This window comes from Chrysemys picta, chromosome 15, assembly GCF_011386835.1.
Source record: "Chrysemys picta bellii isolate R12L10 chromosome 15, ASM1138683v2, whole genome shotgun sequence".
Classification (NCBI taxonomy): Eukaryota; Metazoa; Chordata; order Testudines; family Emydidae; genus Chrysemys; species Chrysemys picta.
The window spans coordinates 1,989,552-2,015,832 of NC_088805.1; the positions used below are offsets into that span (position 1 = coordinate 1,989,552).

At 49.2% G+C, this 26,281-nt stretch overlaps 1 protein-coding gene across 16 annotated transcripts in view; it reads right to left on the bottom strand.

Annotated features, from left to right (window-relative positions):
- Positions 1–7,798: 7,798 nt before the first annotated feature.
- The window catches only part of NF2 (NF2, moesin-ezrin-radixin like (MERLIN) tumor suppressor), a 91,751-nt gene continuing 73,268 nt past the window's right edge, over positions 7,799–26,281 (bottom strand). For 8 of the 16 annotated variants that reach the window (XM_042856075.2, XM_024109553.3, XM_042856076.2 and 5 more), the window contains one exon: positions 7,799–12,518. In XM_042856075.2, coding sequence (XP_042712009.1) covers positions 12,461–12,518 — 58 coding nt within the window. In that variant the 3' untranslated portion in view covers positions 7,799–12,460. Of the gene's footprint in view, positions 12,519–12,777; positions 14,336–15,251; positions 15,463–24,303; positions 25,833–26,281 lie in introns of those variants that run through there. The other 8 variants (XM_005278825.5, XM_024109551.3, XR_002889541.3 and 5 more) reach the window with 7 other exon arrangements.

The following is a 26,281-nucleotide window of genomic DNA, read 5'->3' on the forward strand; positions in this document are numbered from 1 at the left end:
CCTATACTGCTGGAAGCTAACAGAGATTTTCCTTTAACTCAAGGGGTAGAGGTCTGTGCTTCTGCAGCAGAAGTATTCCCCACCCCCCTCACAATCACTGTGAAGTCCTAGCTAACCACAGCTTTGTTAGTGAATGGCGCTGATCCCTGGATGGAGCATCTCAGGGTTGGAAAGACATGGGGTACGTGCAATGTAGGGGTGGGGAGTCAGGACTCCTGGTCTCTGCTCCCAGCTCTGCCGCAGACTCACTGTATGACCTTGGGCAAGTCACTTCACCTCACTTCACCACTGTGTGCCTCAGTTTCTTCATCTGTAAACTGGGGCTAATGATACATTCCTCCTGGGGGCAGCTGTGACATTGAATTCATTAACGCTGGGAAAGCGCGTTGTGATGGGACGCTAAATGTGTCTAGGTGCTTCCATGGCCCTCTTCCTCACTGCACCTGAGCACCTCCCAGCCAGTAAATGCACACAGCCTGGGCAGGAGGGGAGGAGCAGCCCCACAGTACAGATGGGAAAACTGGGGCACAGGGGGTAGATTAGGTGACTTGGACAAGGTCACACATGGATTCTGCGGCTGAGTCGGGAACTGAACACAGGTCTGTGGGATCCCAAGCCAATGCCTCACCCCCACGCTTGCCCTTCCACCCACATTCTGAGAAGGGGCATTGTCATGGCACCAGTACCCTGGCTTTCCATCCAAAAACGCTGGAAGCTGAGTATCTAAAGGGTTAAAACAATCCGGTTGCGGGGAGGATCACCTGCTGCAGAAAGCAGCTGCCTGTACTGAATTGCTGGGAAAGAAGGATCAGACACATCCAGTCTTGCTTTTAATGCGGCCATGGCTAAAAGGGGCAAATGTGCTGCTCTGAGCACCTCCCACTGTTCACTAAAGCTCCTGCCCGGGATACGAGCTGAGCACTAACTAGTGCTCGTGGGGTGAAACCTGCTTGAAAAGCTGGGTGGAATTGCTATTTGCTCGATGGTTAAAGTGGAAATCAATCCAGAAAGGCCAGAGGACGGGGGCAATGGGGAAGGGGGGAGGAAACAGTGTTTCACTCCCTCAGCCAGGGCCAGTACAACCCAGTAGGCGACCTAGGCGGTCACCTAAGGCGCTAGCATTTGGGGGGCGGCATTTTGGGTCCTTCAGTGGCGGCTGGATCTTCGGCCGCCCCGATCATCGTCATCATTTAGGCGAAGGGAGCTGGGTCAGGGGGGCGCGGGGAGGGCAGCCTGCAGCAAGTAAGGGGGGGGGACGGCACGCAGGGGAACCGCTCCCCACCCCAGCTCACCTCTGCTCCGCCTCCTCTCCTGAGCACGCCGCCCCGCTCTGCTTCTCTCCCTCCCAGGCTTGCGGCGCCAAACAGCTGATCGGCGCCGCAAGCTTGGGAGGTGGGAGAAGTGGAGCAGGACGGCTGCTCGGGGAGGAGGCGGAGCAGAGGTGAGCTGGGGTGGGGAGCTGCCACACGGCTCCCTGGGCCGGGGGGAGCTGCCACGGGGGGGCGCCTCAGGGCGGAGGGGGGGAGCTGCCGCAGGGGGTGTGTGTGTGCCTTAGGGCGGAGAGCTGCCGCAGGGCTCGGGGAGGAGGGGGACACAAGGTGGAAGTTTCACCTAGGGTGCGAAACATCCTTGCACTCTCCCTGTCCTCAGCCCTGCTGGAAATGCAGCTAACCCTAAAGAGAGGGATCGGAGAAGGAATTCCTCTGCCTTGGGGAGGGCCTGAAACAGCTGGCACAGAAATAGAGCTCCCCTTTCCCTCCCTGCTCCCACTTAATGCCCGCTGTGTGAACGTAAGGTGATGCCTGACCGAGCACAAAGCACCAGGCAAGAGAGCTGCGCTGCTAGGGGTCTTTGTCACCACAAATCACAACAAGGTGACAAAGCACAATAAGTAGCAAACCGGGCCTTCCCCAGGCTGAGAGTGTGCCGGCCCAGAGCCCCACCCTGCTGGGTGGTAGGCCCCCGGCATTGGGCTGTGTACCCCAGGTGCGTGCACTACCCGGTGCACACGAGCACACCCATGCTAGAGTACACCCCCCACCCACACGTGACATGCCCCTATGCAAGGGTAGGTGCATTCATGCACACCAGCCTTCACATCCACATGCCCAGACATGGCCACACCCTGAGCAGCCACATCCCCATGCACCGGCATCCATACCCATACCAGTGCAATTTGCCCCAGGCCCCAGGCCCCGCAGGGCGTCTTTGGGAAGGAATGGAGGATAGTTTAAAAGAGCAAATTCACTCCCAGCCTCTGAAAAGCCGACACAGCCCTTAGCTGGTAGGACAGAGCCCTGATAACAGCCCTGCAGCACAGCTGCAGTGGCCTTGGGCAGCCCCCTTTACGTTGCAGGGTAGCCCTTTGGGCTCAGAGACCCTCCCCCCAAGGCTCGCGGGGTCTTCAGCCTGAGCGTGAACATCTACACTGCAATTGAGAGCCCACAGCCCGAGCCCTGCAAGGCTGAGCCAGCTGGCCCAGGCCAGCCGTGAGTCTTGTTGCAATGTAGACGTGACCCCAGAGGCTCCAACCAAGCTTGGGGACCCGTCACACTAGGTGCTGTGCAGACACATGGCAAGAGAGAGTCACTCCCCTCAAAGCGTTTATAGCCTAAATGAACAAGACAAACAAGGTGGGAGAAAGGGAGTATTTTTACTCCTCTGTTATGGCGGGAACTGAGGCACAGAGCAATTAAGGGATGTGCCCAAGGTCATATAGGAATTATGTGGCACAGCCAAGGTTTGAATCCAGGGTCCTTCAATCCCAGGGTAGTGCTTTATCCAAGTGTCTGCTCCCTGTTCTTCTAATTCCATCACAAACCTGCCAACTCCACTACGCTTTTCTAGCTCTCTTTTCCATAGAGATCTTTCAATCCCATCCTCTCTCTGGAGCCTGCCTCTTTCTGCCTAGATCTTCCATTCACCCCACTTCCAGGCCTTCTCCCCTCACCTAGGGAGTCCTTCCATCTTAGGCATGTTTGTTAAGTGCTTTGAGGTCCTGATATGGAAAGCAGTAGGGAAGCACAAACCAGCTCAATCATCATTAGGGTTCAGAGTAAACACCCAACTAAGATGAATGGAGCAGTTCAAACCTTTCTCTAAGCTCCTGATCCATGACTGTCTTCAAGGGACGACAGCATGATATCACCTCACATCCTTAAAGTTTCTTTCATAACAAGAAAGGCAAGAATCTTTTTTTTAAAGCTTATATTCAGCAGAGAAGATCAAAAATACCAAAATCCTGTGGAGAGGCCCCAAACCTGGGCTGTAGCAAAGAATTTCAGCCACATGGGTTTCCAGGGCATGTATTAGTTATTCTCTCACACACACTTTACTTCATTCTAGTCACATTCCTCAGCAATTCCCCAGACCGTCAGCCTTCCCCAGCAACCAGCCAGATGTTAAAAGGAATAATAATAACTCTTCACTTCCCTGGTGCTGCTGAGCTGAGGATCTCAAAACTTGTTACGTCTATGAGTGAATTCAATCTGGCACCACCAGCAGAAGGGGTATCACAGCTGGGGAGAGGGAGGCACGGAGAGACTATAGCTGACCTGCAGTCGGGAGACGCAACTTGTTTCTACCCTTCCCCCCCGCAAGAGTGTATGCTGATTGCAGAACCAGTCAGCTCATGATGTCAGAGACACCAAGGAAGGGAAAAGTGGGCTATTGAGAGAGGATAGGGTTGTATTTCCACTCTCTGGTTTCATTGACACCTATTTAGCTCCAACACAATAAACCGCTGGAATAAAGATCTGTTGCTCGAAGATTCAACATCTACCCCCAGCCCTGTCAATTAAGGGCTTCTCTAACTTCATCAGTTTTAATGAGAGCTGGATTGAGCCCATAATGACAGAGAAAGCTCCCATTTCAGGTCTTTAGTCCATCGAAAACAGGTAACATTTTGCTGATGTTCCTAAAGGGCATAAAGCTGTTTTCCCCTCTTGCAGGTCACGGTAAAGTTCCTTGTCCAAGAACGTAAGAACGGCCATAGTGGGTCAGACCAATGGTCCATCCAGCCCAATGTCCTGTCTTCTGACAGTGACCAGTGCCAGAAGCTTCAGAGGGAATGAACAGAACAGGTCATCATTGACTGATCCATCCCCTGTCATCTAGTCCCAGATTTGGCAGTTGGAGGTTTAGGGACACCCAGAGCTTGGGGTTTCATTCCTGCCCATCCTGGCTAATAGCCACTGATGGACTTATCCTCCATGAACTTATAACATTCTTTTTTGAACTCTTTTATAGTTTTGGCCTTCACAACATCTCCTGGCAATGAGTGCCACAGGTTGACTGTGCATCACACAATGAGTCAGTGGTGGGGCTGGGAAGAGAACCCACATCTTACAGTGATAGACACGGGTGCAGTCTAGTTAGCATACCAAGGAGAAGACAAAGGGGTGACTTGATCCCGGTCTATAAGTACCTGCATGGGGAACAACTATTCAATACTTTGCTCTTCGACCTAGCAGACAAATGCATAACGAAATCCAATGGCTGGAAGTTGAAGCTAGACAAATTCAGACTGAAAATATGGTGTCAATTGTAACAGCGAGGGTAATTAACCACTGAAATAATTTACTGAGGGCCGTGGTGGATTCAGCACTGTACCACCAGCACACAGGCTTGGACTGGGCCCTGGGAACAGCAGGGGCTGGCTGAGCAGTCCTGGCCCAGGCTAATCTGTTTAGCATGCAGGTGCAGTCAGCAGTGAGGAACACGGGCCATCCTAATCATTAGTACTGCCATTAATCACTCTGCTGTTCCAAGAGAGGGGTGGGGCAAGGCTGGGGCTCGCTCAGAATATTTATTAGCCAAGGCAGAGCTTGTCTCTGGAAAATACAAGGCACCGTTTTACCTAGGTGCCAAACGGGAAACTCAGCTTGCTCCTGGGAAGATCAAGAACAGACTCAAATAGGGAGGGGGATGAGAAATGCCGGCTGCATTGGAATGACAAACCAAGCCATGTCTCTATCAGGTTTCCTACTGTGGCACGTTGATACAGGCCATGCCAGGGTCCTTTCCCTAGTCGCTGCATGTTCAGCTGGGGATTTGCTTTCCAGGACCTATGTCTCTGTTGCTGGGTACAGAATGGGGCTTCTGGCTGCAAGGTTAAGTGGGATATTGAGCTTGGAGCTTGACACCTCCACACAACTTCATCTTGCTGAAACTAGGGGAGACTTGGAGCCTCTGTCCTTTCTCCCCCACTGCTCTCCCCACACGCCCACCCAGCTGGTTTCTGAGGGAAATGAGGCCTCTAAAGACACCAAATGAGATCCCACACTGAAGAAAGGGAGGGACGGAGGAGGAATGGGGGAAAACTGATTTAAATAAAACAATGAGAAGCAGATGGAATGACCCCAGCTCTGCCAAGTAATGGAAAAGGAGTTGGGGGGGGGGGGGACGGTGAGGCAGGAATCCCAAGGCATTGATGCAAACATGTTGCAACGAAGGCTAAAGTGAGGGCTTCTTTCTGGTGGCTGTTAACAGCTGAGAATCCAAGAGAGATGCTGAAGTGATATACAAGCTGGGAAGGGAACACAGTGCAGGGATGGGATGTGGGTGATGGGAGGAGGACTGAAGGCTTTGAGACGGGAAACACCACATTGCAATACTTTTGCACAGCCAGAAATTCCTTCCTGACTCTTGTGATCATCTTGTGCCCTGAATCTTGAGTATTGACAGCTCCTTATAACATGAGACGAGGAAGGACTAAGAAGCCATGGTTGGATTCCACTCCTCTGCTCCGCTGCTCTCTGTGGTGCTGATGTTTCACAAATGATCAAGGTGGCTCTTGACTCAGGTGTGTGCTCACCCAGGTAACCACCACCTGTCATGTTGATCTTCTAGAGATGGATTGTTTTCCAATGTTTTAAAAATAACACTGTTTGCTCAGGAGCTGTCAGAACATTTTTCAGAGGCCTGAGATAGATCAATCCTTTCAGCATATTTTCTTTTGCATGTACTTTATTTTCCTTGGGCTGCTGGACATGCTTCATGTGTAGGAATGGCTGTTTTGATGGGATGCAAAACTTTATTGGGGTTCAATCAGGCTACTCCTGCAAGCCCATCTCCTCACCTCTACCCCACAGGAGGCCTTGGGGCAGCTGAGAAGAAACAAGCCTTGATGTCAGAGACAGGCTATTTCTACCTCCCCATCACTTTCAGGGCTGCCCTCCCCCATCTCTTTCCCCTTTAGTTTCATGTAGTTAATGCCTGCATCCATTACAGAATATGCCACTCATCAGCTGAAAATCCTAACCTGGGACTTGCAGGGAGCATTTATAAAAACCTTTTAGTCTGTGTACCAGCTAAATTCCTTGAGATATGAGGTTTTTGCCTGCCACACACATTCACTCCCATGCATGAGCTATATTATATATGTATATAAATATTCTGTGTTTGATACCAGTGAAATCAGGTCAGCGTCTCTTTATTTTCCCTTTGTTTTGCAGCCTGGGCCTTATGGAGCAGTGCAGGCAGACCCCACTTTTCCTTTCAGTATCTCTTAAAAAAATAAAGCCAACTCCTCTCCTAGGGGCAGGCCCAAAATTGACACAAACCAACGAAAGAAGAGTCACATCAGCCTACTCACTTCTGCTGAGTCAATTATTGACTGAAAAAGGTGTACATAAATGTGACAAACAGAACCATCATTCTAGGACAAGCCCTTGTCAAGAGCTAAATTTCATCTCCAGGGGTTTTGCTGCCGGGGCTGTGCAAACACAGAGCAGATAAACAACTCTGCTGCTGAATTCATTAAATGAGATATGCAAACACCCCGCTGCAAACCTGTCTGTGGCTCAGATGGCGGAGAAAGGGGACAGTCAGAGAGAGCAGCCTCCTTGCTTTTTGTGTGCATGTCCTCATGCCCTCTGTAAAGGCCTGAATGATGGATAATGAAAATTAAACATTTCGTGCTCCCAGCCCAACTCAGAGGCACCTGGGTCAAATATCTATTAACCCAGCTCTGCAGCAGCTCCCTGCACCCCAAACCCATGCGTTCAAGGAGAGCACAAGTGGCTAAGAAATGACAGCTGATTGAAAGGGCACATGACACAGAGCTGGTATTATTTATGTGCCACCAGTGTGCTTGGCGCTACTCAAAAACTCAGGGAGAGGCTGCCAGGCCAGTACGAACACAACTTCTGGGGACGTGTCAGGGAACAGGACAGCTGTGAGCAAAGCAGAGGAAGACTTGAGCTTTCCCAAGTCAAGTCAGATCAAGATCCACAGCTGCCAAGAACTTCCCTGACATTTAATGACCAGCGTCCGCCTCATCCAGCCACTGCATTCATGAGCCAGAACGAGCCAATTTATTAAGCAAGTAGCATGTCCACAGTCATGCCTCCTGTATGGGGCAAAGGGGATAGTGGCGCTGCAATGCTTCCTGCCCCTCCTGCACTGCAATTGCCCACTAGTAGAATGGCCCATGCAAGAGAGGCAGAGGCTGCCTTGTGGCCCCTTTACTCTATTGAGCAGACACGGTGGACCAGGGAGGATATGGCCCATAGTGTTTAGATAGTTGTGTCTCAGTGCTGGGGATTCCCGGGACCTGTGATCTAGCAGCGGGGCTGCAGGTATCTCAATGCTCAGGGTTCCTGTGTGCTGTGATCTAGCAGAGGGGAGGCAGCCGTGTCTCAGTTTTGGAAGTTCCTTTATGGTGCATTTAATATTCTGGAGATGATGCAATCATGTCTCTCGTTAAACCTGCTTTAGGAATCACTGTAATATTACAATAACAAAGTGCTCTTTATTCTTTTTAACCCACTCCCAAAAAAACCAACTGCACCTCCAACTGCTTTCAATTTTTATTAAAACAAATGAGAAAACGATGGTATCTTTAGAATATAACAATCCACGGGAATAGAAAAAAAAGGCCTTTCTGTCCCGGATCCCATCCCAAGGAAAAGACTGCTTCATCCATCTGAATTTCAGACACATACACTTCCAAATGGGAGGCAATTCAATGCATATCAGGGACCTTTTAAATAAAAGGGTTCAAGGGTGTGATCTGCTAAAAGCCACAATAGACTATGCTGAGCCATGGGCTGACTCTGGGCCAAATCCACCCTGTCCATAACTCAGCTGAAGTCACCACAGGACTAGATTCAGCCCTCTGTGATTAAACCAGGCTGCTGAAAAAAGTAAAATAAAGGCAAGTGAATTGGGTGGGTTAAAGACAGACCATTAGTGTTTGCTCAGAATTGCTAAGAGTGGGCAGCAAGGACGCGATTGCTAGTATTGTTTAAATATGAACGGCCATACTGGATCAGATCAATGGTCCATCTAGCCTAGCGTCCTGTCTCTGACAGTGACCTGTACCAGAGGCAATGAATGGTACAGGGCAGTTACTGCGTGATCCATCTCATTGGCCAGTCCCAGCATCTGGCAGTCAGAGGCTTACAGACACCGGCAGCATGGGGTTTAATCCCTAACCATCTTGACTAATGGCCATTGATGGACCAATCCTCCATGAATTTACCAAATTCTTTATTGAACCCAGGTCTAGTTTTGGCCATCACATTTTCTGATGAGTTCCATGGGCTGACTGTGCGCTATGTGAAGAAGTTCTTCCTTGGGTTTGTTTTAAACCTGCTGCCTGTTAATTTCAGTGGGAGACCCCTGGCTCTTGTGTTATGACAGTGCTGGATTAAGAAGGGGAGAGGAGTGGGGAAGTAACTCCTCTTTGGCCTTGGTTCCAGTCAGAATTTGCCCCAATTCCAGAAATTTATAACCCGCCAGCCATGTAGCTGCTCCATTGTAAACCTCAAGCATAGATAAGGTAAACTGCAATTTGGAGCCAGCTTAAAATCAGGCTTGATTTCACTGGAATTAGTCATGAGCTCAAAGTTGACCACATGTATATGTAGCTGCAGGATCATGGTCTAAGGCCCGGATCCTCAAAGGTATTTAGGCTCCTAACTTAGGAACTGAAATACCTTTGAAGATCTGGACCTAAGTGTATACATAAAATGCTGGCATGAAATGTGCATTTCTAACTAGCACCAATGAAATGGTTGCAAACTCTGGGTGCAATCCTGGCTCCCCTGAATTCCCATTGACTCACTGGGGCCAGGATTCACTATTTCAAGCTGAAATGGCTGTTGGTTCTGTGTAGCCCTTAGATCACCCCAAGGGCCCTAGCCCAACCTTTCCGAGGGGCAGTAAACATAACTAACACTGAGTCACTAGGGAGAGACAAGCAGGGAGAGAGGCTGATCGATGGAAAAACATCTTTTAATAAGAGATTTTGTTCCCCCGCTTCCCTTTTGTTCCTTTACTGTCTCGTCTCATCTCACAATGCCCCCTCTAGAGCGGAGAACCAGCTAGGGCTCCCTCAGAGCCAGGCAAGAGCTCTTCTTGAATTGGCCAGAGAGATGTGCTACAGCTCAATGCAATACATGCCTGCACTTCCTGCAAAGGCTGTATGGTGCCCCCACAGCCAAGCCTGGAAATCAACCCCTCACATCAGGTCACTTTTCTGCTCTTATAACTTGAAAATGGCTTAACAGTTTTTCCTTTTTAAATTTAGCATCTTTCTGCTCCTAAGCCAAGCCCGGATCTACTGAGGTTATAGCCCTGAAGGAGTGCTAAGAGCTGATCTATAAACCCCTAAAAAGCAGGATTTAGGATGGAGACTCTGAGCGGGACTTAATCCCAGTCACCTGAACTGAGCCAGCTCAAGAGAAAAGCTAATCCATAGCCCAATGTTATTGCAACTTTGCAGCCTGCTCCAATCTGTGGGATACCCCATTGCTACCTGCAAGGCTTCCTGCTGGGACCTTTGGGTGTTCTTTCTGCTCCCTAGGGTGGCAAAGAACATTGATACAAAAGATATACAAACATTTAGCATCGTGGCCTTAACCCTTTATGGTGGTATATGTGTGAGAAGCTCCCACTCTAGAGTTCAGGCTGTATGGTTAGGTGGGATTAAAGACCAGCCATTGGCATGACACTGAAGCGGTCGACGAGCATCGACGAGAGGACATGGGGAGTCAATGCTGTTTGCCCTGGGAGGAATCATGCTTCCCTACACCCCAAGTGGCCCCAAGTCACAGAAAAGATCCTGACACTGTGCATTCCAGGAGAGCACCTGGATTAACCCTTTAGAAGATGCACTGTTCAAACTGGCTGGCAGTCTGGGAAGCAGCAGCAGTGCTTAAGGGTTGAATAGTGTATTTCTGTATATGTAATGAATATAACCGCCAGGGCACGAAAGCTTTATGCTGGTGCAGAACAAAACATAGAACAGCAAAGGGGTGAGCTTATGCGATAATAGCTGCCTGTAAGTAGGTTGTGTGTGTGTGTAGGAGTAGACCAGAGGCCATTACACAAAGGCAGGGCCCAATAGTTCATAAGTGCATTAGGATCATAGAAGCTCAGGCTTGGAAGGGACCTCAGGAGGTCATCTAGTCCAACTCCCTGCTCAAAGCAGGACCAATCCCCAGCCAGATTTTTACCCCAGTTCCCTAAATGGCCCCCTCAAGGATTGAACTCACAACCCTGGGTTTAGCAGGCCAATGCTCAAACCACTGAGCTATCCATTCCTTCCTTCCTCCCTCCCTCCCATGAGGGGCTGCCAACAGTGGTGCTGGAACAATTTGTATGGTGGGGGGGTGCTGGGAGCCACTGAACCAAACTGTAAACCCTCGATATAGTGAAAACTACTTCAAGCCAGCGGGTGCGGCAGCCCCCCTCCTTCCAGCACCTGGGAGATAAATTGAAAGTGATTTCTAGCACCTCTCCCCACTCACCCCCCAAAACAGAGAATACAAAGCAGGGCGGGATGGGTGCTAGCACTGGCCAAGGAGACAGGATGATGACAAAGCATATGCCAGGAGTTACTCCTCTCCTCCCAAGGCAGCAGCCCTATGCCCTTTCAAGAGCTGAGGATGCCACTGACTTCTTCGACATAGCTGCCAAGAGTCCCTGGCTAGGAGAGAGCTACTTCATTTAGCAGCCAACCTCACCTTGATTGCTTAGAAACTCAACCCTGTTGCTTGGCTCTCTCACGGCAGGCACGGGTGCATGAGTGTTCACAACATGCTCCTTCAGGGACTGGAAACCAGAGGCTCTGCCACCACCAGAGCAAGGCTGCTCCTGCCACTCTCACTCAACAGGACTCAGCAGTAAAGAGACGCTGGGACTACTCTCAGTAGAGTCCCAGCTCGTGGGGAGCTGGTTACCACTCTACCAGGGGAGTTAAAATGGAGCAAGGGAGGTGATGTGCAGAGAGGCTGAGCACATGCAGCTCCCCTGAACAGGAACTGACAGAGTGGATCAGACCCATGGTCCTTCTAGCCCATCTCCACCAGTGGCCAGTGCCAGATGCTTCAGAGGAAAGTGAAAAGAAGGCTGCAATAGGTAGCTATGGGATGACCAGGGCACAGAGGAAATTCCCTCCTGATCTACAAGGTTCATATCTCTTCCAGAACCCCTTCACTTTGTAAATGTCCACTGCTAGATTTCTGGCTATTTTTGTATACAGACAAAGATCTAATCCTACAAAATTCTTGGTGTCAGTGGAATCTTGTAGCAAGGAGTTCCAGAGGCTCATTGCACACTGTGTGGGAAAGCATTTCCTTTGATCAGTGCTGGATATGCCACTTTTCCGTTTCCTTGACTATGCCCTTGCTCTTGCGTCATACCATTCATCAGTTTGCACACCTTTGTAGTGTCCCCGCTATGCGGCAGCTCTCTAAGGTAAACAGCTAGAGTCTTTTCAATCTCTCCTTATACAGAAGTCGTTCCAAACCTATTTCCACGGCTTATCTCTGAACCCCTTCTAGGTCTATTAGATTCTCTGACAGGCAGGAAGACCAGACCTAATCACGCCCTTGTAGGGGAGGTTGTAACACTGATTAAAGCATCCATTATATCACTGAGTGTGTCACCAATGGGGGCTACCAGTACTCAGCCCCTCCAAAAGTCAGGCAGAAGTACTGGGGGTATGGAGAGGGTAGCGCACATCTCGCCGCCTGGCTCCCGAACTGCTGAAGGCGCCATATCTCCACCTGCAGAAGTGCACATTATTTGTGGTATTCCCTAAAGCAGGGCCGGAAGGGAAAGGCGTCCCTTCCAAGGCACACGCGCCTGCTCACCCTCTCCCAAGAGGTCACATGATAGTCACGGCCAAATACAAATACTGCTTAAAAAGACTGCAAGGGATACACAGCTCTGCATTATAAAGGGCAGAAGAGGGTAGCTAGTTAAAAACCCACAAGGGGGATTAGGATACTCTAAACTAGAGATCATCACACTGAAATCCACGGACAGCTGACGGACCAAGTCCAGTGCACAGGAGCAGCATCATGTCCCAGAATGCACTCAGCCAGCATGTAGAGAGGCTGTGTTCCTGGCTCCCCAGCCAGTGGGATGTGCCTATATGGCCTTGCTGAAGGAGGTTCTGGCTGGCAAGTGGCTGGCTCGCTGGAAGCAGCAGTGCAGGATGGTTGGATCACCTCCTAGAGCTCCTCGAAGAAGGCCACACGGGACTTGGTGCTCTGCAAGGTGAGCTGCAAGAGAGTTGAGAGAGAGACTGAAGAAAGAGCTTGACCTGCTTTCCCATCAGCCCTGCACAATGCTATCCCAATACATTCTGGGGGACTGCAACATACCACATGAGTTTAGGTTCAGAGGCCTGATACACAGAAGTGCTCAGAAACCTGCATGTACCGGTGAGGTCCGTTGGTACTGCTGGTGTTCAGAAAGGCTGCCCCAGATTACAAACACTGATCAAACATTTACGGCCTTCCCCTTTTCCGCATCGGAGAACAGTCTTACAGCATGAGAGCACTGGCAGTCTGATCAAAGAAAACACACCTCAAGGGTCCTGAAACATTCTGGCCAGCTGTTGACACATGAGCATCTCCTAAAGAAGAGGCTTCTGAGTAACACACCTTCTAATGCACCTTTGTATGAGGCATATTCATTGAGATGGGGGGGATGTTTTCAGTCAGCACTGTAGTTCAGAATTACTTAGAGTAGCTGTTTATCAAGTCTGTTCCTCTAAGTCGGGTGATGGAAATGGATTCCCCTGGAAGCTGGTTGGTGAGACTTGGCCACTATCAGTTGTGGAACTACAATGAGACACCTGCTGTAGCAGCCAGGGGAAGGAGACGGGCAGGAATTCTCCATCACTCAGCCCAGAGAGTATCCTGGAGCCAAGATTCCATCTAGCCAAGATAGCAGGAGGGAGGAGGTACAGGAAGAGCATTTAAATGAAGTGCCATTGGAGGAACATCTCAGAAGATGAGTCCATCAATGAGACCTACTCTCTCCTACCTAGACAACTGATGAAATCTCCCGGCTTGGGCCTTCTTCACCTCACCAACTACAAGGGCCCAAGATCTCTCCAGGCCACCCCACTTTGTGAGTGGCAGAGAAAGAATCCCTCAGACCAAAGCTACCACGTTGAGACCATAAGTCTGCATAGCCCTTCCCTCTCCCACATCAGCACATGACTGCCCCACACACTGCTATGCAACCCCAGGCAGGGATCCCAGGCACTCTAGGATTCCCAAGCTAAGCTACTGGCTGTGGACTTTGGTATTTTAGCAAGTTCTTAAGTATTCAGCAGACTTCTCCACTGTGCTGGAACCACAGGAGTCCACCATGGTCTATGCCTTGCAGCACCTCTCTGGCTGGGGATATTAACTGCATGATCAGCCTCAGTTTCCACTGTGCTGTGCAGAAAGAGGAAAGATTTTTTTGTCCCCATTTCTTCGGCCACTGGCCTGCTGGCTGGGGAACTGCAGCCCACCCCAGCCATTGCTAGACATCCCTGCAAGAGGTGGGGGGGGGGGCGTGTCCCTGCACTGTTCCTGGGAGCCTGGCAGTGGAAATGGCTGGGGTTCAGGGGGAGGAGCTCTTTGGGGAGCCAGTAAAGATGCCTGCTCAGGTCTCGCAGTCACAGAGCAGGAGGAAACAGAGCTGGAGTCAGGTCAGGAGTGGCCAGCGTTGCTGGGAATGGGGCGGTGCCAAGCTGCTATTTACAAACAGCCTTTCAGAACAGCTGCATGGATTTTAGACCCGCTCCCTTGGCCTACCCTGCTTGATACTACTGAGGCCCCAGTTAGAGACACCCTCCCACTTTGGTGTAAAAGGGAAGCCAGCCTCAATGGCTCCTCTCTCCAATTCCTTAAGTGCCCATTGCCATCCCAGCCTGACTCAGCCCCCCTCCTTTCCCAAGGGGGGTCTCCCGCAGCGATACCTGGGCAGGGGATACAGGAGGGGAGCAGCAGGCTAAGACGTGCAGCAGGCTTTAGCAGACTTAGTAGATACCAATAGTTGCACTCTGTTTTTTGACAACTCGCATCTGAAGAGAAGGGTGCTGCATGGCAACAGAATAAATTTACGTAATTAATTCATGTAATTAACATTGCTGCAGCATCTAGGTTTGTTATATCGTGGAGAAAATGGGGCCCTGCGATGGGTCAGATCCTGCTTCTAATGAAGTCACTAGGAGTTTTGCATTGAGTGAACAGGAGCAGGACCGGCTCCCTGTATGCTCACTAGGCTGCAGATAGTTTACAAGCCTGGATCACCGAGTGCTGAAAGCCCTGTCCAAGGAGCTGCCTCGCTGCAAGCTATGGCACGTTAGGGTGGGGATGAACAATTAAAATTCACCACAGTTTGAACCATTTTCCTCCCCCTCCTGTTTACAGGGGAACTTGGAGGCTCTCTGCTGAAAGTCTGGTGGGAACACTCCACATTCACTAAAACATGAGAGGCAGGAACAGCAGGCAGTCAGCTGAATGCGTGACCGGTTGGAGGTCTACAGGGAGTTCAGAAGGCAGCAGGCCAGGCGAACTGACTCATGGGGCCAGTGTTTGATCCTGCTGCCACCCATACTGGGGTTCTTTGCGTTGTTTGGGGATAGTTTAGTGCATTCTCCTCTTGATAACGGTGCTCCCAAAGCCAAGGTCCAACTAGCTATGCTGAGAAGAGTCAAATACTATGTATTATTTGCTGATCCCAAGTAAGAAGTTTAGTGCAGTTCAGTCCTGCTACCCCAAAACTAGGGGAATGGGTGTTCAGGTGGAGACGGTCAAGTACTCCCTCTCCACCACCTCTGCAATGCACAGATCCACAGCCTCTTCTATCTCCTACTGAAGCTTCAGGTCTCAAGCCCCTCTGAAAGTCAGCCCACTTGTCACTGCTTACTACAGCTGCGAGCCACATCTGCCTCAGCTGGCAGGCCCCTTCTTCAAACCCATGCTCACCTTCCTCCTCAACAAATCCCTCACCTGAGAGCTGCCTGCTCTTATTTAGGGCCAGATCCTGCAAAGAGCTGAGCATCTTTGACTTGCACTGAAGGCAGGAGGAGCGGAGGACACGCAGCACCTCTGAGAGCACTTTCTCCATTGTAGGGCAGGGAATGCGTCTCATCTTTGCCTGGGAAGCAGAATCCAGTGCTCAATGGAGGTGGTTTAGACTCAGATGGATTTACTGATGTGCCTGTAGGTGAGGGATGGGCATTTTGCTGAGACAGGAATCTTAGGTCCAGATCACCATACAATACAGTTTAAACGCCACCCCCTTGTCCCTTACTCAATATTCCCGACGGCTCCAATTTCATTCAAAAAACCTGTATTGCAAGGAAAATGACTGCAGGGGCTTAACGTCCTCTACTGGAACGTTTCCAATCATACCCAGGGCCAGAGTGTACTCAAACAGCCAACTCCTCATCTTCCAAGCATCAGTCAATTCCTTGGTTAAGAATTGCCTCCTGCTTATCCCAGGGACCAGCTGGTCCCATCCACACACTAGGGAGAAGAAAGACTCATTTTACTGGCAAGCCACTTCCCTTGCAAAGCCCTGGCCCTCCTCAAGACACTTGCAGGATTAAATGTTGCAATTAATTTGCATGAGGCAGGAAGAGGAAAAGGCACGCAGCTCTACAGGAGAAACATTCTCACTGAGATCCAGCAAGAACTAAACCTGGGCTCTTGCGATCACGTAGTGCCATTAGCCAATCATTACAATAAAAGAGGGTTAAGGGTAATGCTGGGCACTGGGAGAAGCAGGAGGGCAGCAGAATACCTGCTCTAGGCCAATCTCAGTCCTGGACTTCCCATGAAGAAATGCTGTTTACAGCAGTGGACAACCTTCACAGATGTATGCTCATTTATGGCTAGACACTGCAATATGCCAACAAGTGGGATCAGCTTGCAAAAGCAAATATAATCCCCCTAATGCCAGTTTAGTTCACTGGGTTCTTCCTTCCCTTGGAGCAAAGCCTCTGCTGCCATAATACTCCCTCTGAATCATTCTAGTCCAAATTCTACTGGCAGTGAGCAGGGGTGAAGAAGAGAGGGGTCAGCTGAGCAGTAAGAAAAAGCAGGGAAATTATTTCAGGAAAACACTCTCCACTAGAGAGTTGCAGAAGGGTTAGTCAAAACTAGATGTCTTGTGCATCTGCAGAGTCCATCTGATGTATTTATTTTTGCAGAAGTAGCTCCCCGCTCCAAAGACAGGAGCCTCTCTCTCCTCCTACCATGCCCTGATCAGACAATCATTCACTAGGGTTTGCTGGTTTTTCCCCCTCAGCTGAGCATGAGCAAGAGAAGACACGCCACCGCCTCTGAGCATCTTGGTCTAGCAAAGGGTTAACTCAGCTTGAAACAATTCATCATCCCTTCCCATTAGGCTCATGGCTGGGAGAACAGGAATGGCCTGGGGGTAAAGGTTCCCATGAGCTTCCAATCCCACAGTCACATGCAAATCCTTTGGTTGGTGCTGCCATCAAGGTACTGCTCACTTAAAGAAGAAATATTGGAAGCCCTTAATTGGATCAAGACACACACAGAAACCCTGGCCTATAGGAAGATGACTGTGACTGAAAAGTGCTACTCAGAAAGACCACCACGAACTTAGTGCTCAGATACTTCAGTGAAAAGGGCCAGTTAAGAACATTGATTTAAGGTGAAGGGAAATATATAATGTTTCCCTCAGGTTTAAGAGGGAGATTCTGACCTATTCTGATTCAACTCTCCACTGTTGTTGATACCTTCTGATGTATGTGGGCTTTTCCATCAGTTCCCTTCCCACTCTGTGTTTCTAGTAACACCTTAAACTAACACAATCCCTCTTTTTTGCAGCAGCCTCAGAGCTGAAGGGAGCACAAGTCTGGGTAAATGCTGCTGCAAATCTGGACAGGGCATAGGAAAGCACAGCAATGAGCGGGTCCTACATAGATGCAAGGAGAAAAAAGAAATCTAGCTCTGTTCTATCCTTCTAGGCATTAACACCACTCAGTGCTTGATTAATGCTTTTGATCTGTAAATCTCACATCACTTTTCCTGAGCAGACCTACATTGCTCTCCCCATTTAATATATAAGGAAACTGAGGCACAGAGCAATGAGGTGACTTGCTCAAGGTCACAAAGTAAGCCAATGGGAGACCTGGAAACAGAATGCAGGTGTCCTGTAACCTCCTGGGCTGGGTCAGCTACTGCAGGTTCTAGCATAATGGACACAATGGCCAGGAGACACAGGCCATACATCAAAGTACAGCACTGAGCAATGAGGGCCAAGTTTTGCCCGGTTACATTCGATTTCTGTGGAACTTGCACCAGTAAAACAGAGTCGAATTTGGCCAGAGATCCCATATATACATTGAATTGGCTGTACTAGAACAGACCAACTGGGGCACTGTTTGGGTCAATGGTTAATGCTGGGTGTTCTGAGAAAGCCATAAACCTGCTCATAATTCCATGGAGAAAAATTCTTTCCTGACTTCATCTTATGCCCACATGCAGGAGTTGGGAAGCCTCACACTTATCCTCCTAGCTGGTGTAACCTAGAGGGCCCATACTAATGGTAGGTGGGTTATTCCAGGCAGTGAGCGTTCACCATCCTGTTAGCCTGCTGAAGGCCCCGGCTGCAATTCCACTCCAGGAATCCAGACAGCAGTGCGAGGTTGCTCCACCCCTATTACTCTAGGTGTGGGGACAACTCTTGACAGCCATCAGCAGGCTCTCACAAATTGGGAGTAGCTTCCACCAGACCCTGGGGCTAACCCATATCTCTCATCCAGCTGCCCTCTCACATCTGATTAAAATCTGTCCTGTGAATAACACAGAAGGAATTTAAGTTTGCTCTTGACTGAGCAGACTGTTACTTTCTGTCAGTGATGACATCCTGCTCCGGGACAGAAAACTTTTTAAAGAGCTTGTAAATATATTTGTTACTGTTCTCCCGCTGTGGAGAAATTCCAGAAGGGCTGCGTTTGGTTGGCTCCCCTCCCCCACCTCTGGCATCAATAAGAAATGCTCAGGTGAATAAGCTCAGGGAAGCTCTGATCCCAGGCAGTGTTTCGCCAATCAGCCTGCCTACTGCTTTTGACAGCCACCGTGCTGCACGCTGCCCAGAGAGCTGCACACTCACTCTGGAGTCGCACGTAGCAATTGCATCCAGACTGCAAGTGGCATGACAAAGCCTGACACATCCACTCAAGTAAAAAGAAGGTCAGAGCCAATGAAGGCTCTGTCCCCAGCTTCTGCAGAGAGGAAACAAGCCTGACTCATCATACTGAGCACAGCTGCGTGGCCATGTAAGTGGGAGGTGCAGTGGGATTCCTTGAACCAAGCTTGTTTTCATTTTATTTCTGCTGCAAAAGAGACAGGCACCAGGTATCTAGGAAATCCCACTCCCTATTCTGGGAACCACCAGTTTCACTCTTACCTGCCCTGCATCATGGTTATATAAAAGTAGGAGACTGCAGTACTCCATATGGCCAGTATTCCTACACTGCTGCCCATAGCCAGAGGCTGGGACAGGAACAGCTGAAAGCTGCCGCTGTTTTTACACCATTCCCTATAGCACCCCTAAGTCCAGCAACTAAAACGGAGAGGCGCCCCATCACTTCCCCCTATTGCCTCTTGTCTGGTACTAGTTTAGCTGTTAGCAACAACTCCAGCACTTCCTGTCTGGAAAGCCTGGCCCTGGATCAGCTGCAAGCTCTCTCTGCCGCCCTCCTAAAGCATTCCATACACCGATTCCATTTCCCCACGGTGATGCAAGAATAAATAAATATCTATGTGTAACATAAGATTGTGCAGCCAAAGCCGAGTGATTAAGAGCAAATTACATTTTCGTCAGTGCAGAGAGAAAATTGATTTACAAGGCAGTATTATGATAATCTCCTTCTTGCAGGAAGGGGAGGGGGGGGATGGACTCCACAACGTACTACTAGAGCCATCAAAGAAAATGTAGAGGGAGAGAGGAAGGGCAATTAGGCAGCTAGAGCTAAAATGCATCAAGAGAAGGAAAAGAGAACATGGACATTGATTCCCTGACTCTCTTTGCTGGGGCTTTGCAGAGCGTCTGCCTTTATCCAGGGGTTCCAGATTTTTTATTTGATTTTAAAGCAAACAATAAGTCCCCCACATCCAAACCCATTTTACAGCAGCTAACCCAATAACTCCATGTGCAGAACTTCTGCTGGCACAGCAAAATCATGTGGCACTGAAATGAGACCACCAAATCCATTTACACACCCTCCCCAATGTACTGGAGATTAAGGGTTGGAAGGAGAAGGGGAGGAGGTACTGGGAATAAAATGCTAATCTTTTAGGGCAGGAGCTTGAGCCTCCAGGCATGGAGTCTGTTTACAGCACAAGGATGCTGCAAACCCACCAAGAAGCTCAGGGGAAAAAATAAAAGCCTGGACACACGTGATAAACATACCCTTTTTGCTCAGGGGTACAAAAGAGGGGACAGAGGAGGCTTCTGCTTTATGGGATGCTCATATTAACAGCCCAGTTTTAAACAGCAATTTCCTTACCTGTGCTACAAGCACCACCTCAATGACTGCAACAGAGAATTCTCATTTCATGGTTTATGCTGCATCCCTGCCAGCCTCAAGTGGCGAGTGACCTATAACCCCCATCCGAAGAAGTGGGCTGTAGTCCACGAAAGTTTATGCTCTAATAAATGTGTTAGTTTCTAAGGTGCCACAAGTACTCCTGTTCTTTTTGCCTATACCCCCCAAGAGAGGCAGGTCTTACCCCCAGCACTCCATTCGAAGCGTGGCATGGCACATCTTCAGATTGTTGGTAGAGCTACATTCTCTATTAAATCATAAATTCAAAACACTGTACACAGCAAGCACTCTCTCTCTTCCCCTTGCTTCCCATTCCGTTCCCACATCTGCCCTCCTTACTCTCCACTTCTAGCTGGATGCTTTAACTTTCCCTCTCTATTTTAAAGACTCCCATCGTTTTTCCTCTCCCCCACCCCCATTTTCTACTCCCCTTGGTGATCTCTCTATTTCTATTGCTCCCACACCACCTTTACTCCTCTCAGGACGGGGGCCAGAGCACAGGTCTTCCATGTGCTCCCAACTCGGGTGAGGAATGTGTTGAATGGGAGCAGATGAATGTCAATTTCCAGGTGATGCCTTCCAAACACTGGCAAGATGACAGCCCTGATTTTACTTGTTACATTTCATTCAGTGTGAACAAGAAAAAAATGCTAGTCAGTTTCCTTTATGTTTTTAGTCCAGGGGCGGGCAAACTTTTTGGCTCAAGGGCCACATCGGGTTTCGGAAACTGTATGGAGGGCCGGTTAAGGGAGGGGGTCATGCCCCCCTCTCACCCCAGGACTCCTGCCCCATCTAACCCCCCGTTCCCTGACGCCCCCGAGACCGCTGGTTCCATCCATACCCCCCCACTCTCTGTCCCGACTGTCCCTGGATCCCTGACGCCCCATCCAACCCCATCTCTTTTTCCTGACGGCCCCCCCGGGACCTCTGCCCCATCCAACCACCCCTTATCCCTGTCACGACTGCCCCCGGAATCCCTGCCCCTGACTGCCCCCTGCCACCCCATCCAACCTCCCCTCCTTCCTGACTGCCCCCCAGGACCCGTGCCCCAACCCCTATCCACACCCCTGTCCCCTGACCACCACCCCGAACTCCCCTGTTCTCTATCCAACCCCCCCGCTCTATGCCTCTGTGCCCGCTGCCTGGAGCGCCAGTGGCTGGTGGCACTACAGCCGTGCTGACTGGCTGCAGCCGGGCCACACCGCCGCCACTACCAGCACGCAGCACAGAGCACCGGGTCAGTCCAGGCTCTGCAGCTGCGCTGCCCCAGGAGCTCACAGCCCTGCCGCCCAGAGCATTGCGCTGGCGGCGAAATGAGCGAGCTGAGACTGCAGGGGAGGAGGAACAGCAGGGAAGGGGCCGGGGGCGAGCTTCCCGGGCCAGGAGCTCAGGGACCGGGCAGGACGGTCCCGTGGGCCAGATGTGGCCCGCGGGCCGTAGTTTGCCCACCTCTGTTCTAGTCAGTTTCACTCTCTGGCTCAGAGGAGGTCTAGGGCACATGGCTGTTAATGCTGGTGCCTTGTCTACACAAATACTCACACCAATGAAGCTGCATAAGGTAGCCATGATGGGAAATAAAAGGTTAGTGCGGATATGGCTTTATGGGACCCCTAGATATGCTCCACAGGCCCGATTTTCAGCTGTACTCCTTTGACTTGCCCGGCTTGCACCTTACCTGCTGTTTTAGTCCTCAGGAAGATAGTAGTGTGAAGCAGGGATTGCTCTTACAGGGATGTTACCCTGCAGTCACACATTCCTCTTTTTGCTGCCAGAAGGTGTGTTTGCAGGTGCCATGGGGGAGGGATAGCTCAGTGGTTTGAGCATTGGCCTGCTAAACCCAGGGTTGAGAGTTCAATCCTTGAGGGGGCCATTTAGGGAACTGGGGTAAAAATCTGTCTGGGGATTGGTCCTGCTTTGAGCAGGGGGTTGGACTAGATGACCTCCTGAGGTCTCTTCCAACCCTGAGATTCTATGTTTCTATGACTGCATTGTTAACATGCACATTACCAGTGTCAACGTGAGGGCTCTGAAAGGGGAATGTCAAGAGGAATACACAAAAGTAAGTTCATCTATAAGTTTGACTCCTGACTCTGAACCCGACTTGCCCCTTCCATTCCTCGATATCCAGTCAGCTTCCAGATATCCAAACTAGCAGAACGTGTTATACTTGGAGCTATGCAGCAGGGCTACCATCCCCGACACAAAGTAACCAAGGCCAGTCTACTGATGGTAAATAATTGATGATTGAAGTAAGCTACCAAAACTCCAGTTGACAACACAGAGAGGGCTCTTCACAAATAGAAGACAAATTTTATGTATTTACTTCCACTTTCAGAGCTCTAGAAAGGAATGAATCAACTGTTGACTGGGCTGGTACAAAACAACCATTACACAGTCAGCAATAGCTTACACACAGCCATGGACATCAGGATCAGCTTTTACTGAGCAAAGGAATGTCAACCTGGCCGAAAGGAATTACATCACTTCCCCTCAGAGTGCCATGGGATCTCCAAGCTCCACCTGAGGATCCCATCGGAGAATGAAGCAAGGTGTAAGTCAAGGTGCAATCACTGAATTGGAAACCCTGGGCACTGGAAGACATGGCAGCTGCATGAAAAGAGATTCTGACACTAAGAGACTAATCCCATTTGCAGAACTACCAAATCACTGACTAAAAACAAGACTACTGCTCTAGGAACAGACAATGCCTAGCTCCCAGACTGGGTACTTCACAGGGGGTCATTGTGATAGGTGGAGAAATCCAGGCAAGAGAAAAGCAAGTGGGGGAAAAAACCAACACCTCAACAAATTCTGTTAAATCATGTTGACATTAAGCAGAGCTTTGTTACCTGTCCTGAGAGGGGCCCCTTAAGTCAAAGAGTGTGGAGAAGAGAAAATGCCTTGAGTTTTTTATTCCGCAGAAGTCTAAGAAGCAAACCCTCCTGAAGCTGAGCCAGCTGGAGTTAGTAGAGCCAATGGGCATCAGAGAGAACAAGCTACATGAGAAGGAAATCAGTTTCCAGATGAGGTGCCTGTGCTGTGCCCACAGAGCTCATAAAAAGGGATTAGCATGTTAACCACATAATTAAACATGAAAAATTTAGCCGGCATCTTCAAAGGCAGGCAACAAAACCCAGAGGTCACAAAAACAACATTTGCTGTGAATCAGGTTTAATTACAGGAGAGGCTCCTTCCAGACCCAGAATTTCTTACAGTTGATGGATTATTTCTTTCAAGAGCTATCAGTGCTTCATTTTATCCCAGTGTTGTGCCCACAACTGGATTAAAAGATGATACTAGGTTTCTTAAAAATAACTTAAATGTTCATCCAGCCCCACCTGAACACTTGACCCAAACCTTTCAGAGGGGTGACAAAAGCTGAATGAAGTCATTCAATGCCACTCTACACACTTTCATTTCATTTTTTTTGGCCTCTTTGGTCCTGAGGGCAGGAAATGCCAAAATACAATGACAATTGGCTTTTCTTGGAGCACCTGCAGTTCAGCCAGGAGCAGCAAGGAGCGGATTGCTTACACAAAAACTTGACTGAACGATTCACAGATGCAAGAGGTCTGGACAGCTCAAATAAGCATCCAGACCACTCCATTAACAATGCAGATCCAGGAGTGAACAGTCTATGGCTAACACTTTAACCTGTATCACGTCATCCCTATGGTGAGCTCTAACTGAAAAGAATGCTCTCCACACAGTTAGCCTATAGATGCCACTCACACACCTAAGACTGGAGTTGCAGATTATTTAATAAAAGAAGCACTAATATTTTTGTCTACACTGACTGCTGCTACTTTTCACACAGAGCAAACATCTTTGATTCAGAAATACATCCTGCAACAACACGGATCAATTTGAAAAATAAAATACGGCAAACTGAACATCCAGAAAGGTGAAATTCTGGGCATCTTTCTTTTCCCCCAGTTTTAGTAATAGTGTATCATTAAATAGGAAACGAACTAAAATACAATGATAAAATCAAATTCCAAATAATACTTAGCTCCTACACATCCATACAACTCTAAGCACTCTGAAAAGAACCATTATCCCCATTTTACAGATGGGGAAACTGAGGCACGGAGCAGTGGAGTCACTTGCCTAAGGTCAGCAGCAGAGCCAAAAAAAGCCAGGTCTCCTGATTCCAAGCCCAGTGCTCTATCCACAGGCAGCACTGCCTCCCAAGACTGAAGCTTCTCTTCCTGGTTTTGAATCAGGGGCCTTTCATGTGTTAGGCCAACCTGATCCCCTCTACACTACAGAACACTGCATTTCAAAAGGAGTTTGCCAAGAAGCTTTCTGCTTGCATTTGAGAGGGGCTGCTAGTGTGGAAGGCAGTCTCAGAGTTTCTTCTTTCAATGCTACGATCAGGGCCTACTGCAGCCCTCCGGTGTCTGAAGATCAGGACACATCTGCTTTCTCTTTGGCTACGGTAGAGAGATACCACCTTTGAAGCTGTTTGAGGTATTAAAAGGGTCTTCATAAAGGCACACAAGTCAGTAAACTGCACACATGCCGCCACAGACTGAGGCTTCTCCAAGAGGCTAAGTCTTTAGAGAAAAGCACATATTGTAGACAACAGACATGGTGTTAACTGAGCAGGAGGCATTAGTACACTCGGAGAGAGGGAGTAGGGCAAGAGCATTGCAGCAGAAGGATGAAAGATGAGAAAGACAAAATTGGAGAGATGGTAGCATTAGTTTATGCTGCAATGGTCACATTCTGCTCCCACTGACTTCAGTGGAGTTGTGCACCTGTTACAGAGCAGAATTTGGCCCCTAAAGATTAGGGCAATAAAGAAAGATTAATTGGTGCCCTGTCCAGAGTCCTAGTCTGGCCATGCTACCCCCCATGGTACTAACACTGTGAAACGTAGGCATCGCTATGAAAGAGATTGAGGCAGTATTGCTGCTCAGCTAACATTCCATCAATAAAACAGTTTCCCAGAGGAAGCGGTGGAAGCACCATTACCAGAGTCATTTAAAAATGGACTGGATAGTGCCCTGGAGAACGGATTATAGGGGACAACTGTGCTCCCAAGGGGCTGGGCAAGATAGGACTTAAAAGGTCTTTTCCATTTCCAGGATTCTACAGGACTGCAGACAAGGAGCGAGAACGCGGTCCTTAAAACTGAGAATACCAGTCTCTGCGTACCAATTGTGGCGAACAATTCTAACTGTGTTAGTCTCATAGGACTAGCTTTAGCTGCACGCCTGCCTGGTTGATGCTTCCAGATACTGGCTGGCTTCAGTTGTTTCCCTTGACATTTCCCTTGAATAAGCAGCTCTCAGCCGAGAGATGCTGACTCTACATTCACCGGCTGCTCTGCTCTGAGACAGCGCCATGGCTTCCGTAGGGCAGTTTTGAAGCACAAGTGGCAGCATCAAGAGTGAATTTAAGTTGAGGGTTTTTTTTTTTTGTTGTTTTTTTTAAACTCATGAATTTTCATCTGCAGCAAATGGAAGAGGAAGCATCTTCCACTTTACTTTGCAACACCCTGCAGAGTCTGCAAAGGACATCCATTTCTCTGGTAGATTTCCACCCACATGCAGTGAAGTGGGATCAGGCATGTGAGGCATTCCACATTTAGTCCACTCCCCACTTACTGTCCCAGTTCAGCTTTCATCAAGGAGGACACCACCGAGACAGAGGACTTTGGACAGAAGTGAATAGACAAAAGCTGTGACCCCACAGACAAGATGAGACAGAACAATCCTGCTGTCTATTACATGCTCTTCTGATCCATGTATGGGTGGGGTGGGACACGGCACCGGATCTCACACTTGCAAAGCACACTGCTGGGGTGGCTCAGGCTCATGGTGCACTTTGGGGGCTGCAGCACTGACAGTTGTCTATAGCAGCATATTTCACAGGCAAGCTCATGCACAGGTTAGTATTACAGACGGCGATCCCATCACCACACACAAAGTACCTTGGAATAACCTACTTTGAAGTCTCAAATGCAGATAGGTCTTCTGCCCTGGGCTTGAGGCTAAACCAGCAAAGTAAAATGAACAAAAACAAAAAACAAAACAAATTCCTCTGTGATTTGAGCAGCGCCAAGTCATTTGTGCAATCTGTACAGTTTGCCCGTCGGGCTAGAGTGTTTAGCAGTGTCCAGGAGAGGTGAGGGGGTTATTAGTTAAGTAGGGAAAAACTATTGATATAATTTTCTATTTCAGGTGTCTCAAATCTCCCCTTCCACCATAGTGGTAAAGATTAAAGCCCTCCTCATACCCGGATGGCACGAAACAAGTTGTCTGAGTTTTTACTTTAACTCCTCCTGCTAACAGACACAATTTTTAAAAATCTTTGCTCCACTGGCTGAGATAATAAATAACAATAATCCCTAGCTCTTAGATAGTGCTGTTCATTGGTAGATCTCAAAAGCTCTTTATAAAGCGGATCAGCAGCATTAGCTCCATTTTACAGATGGGGAAA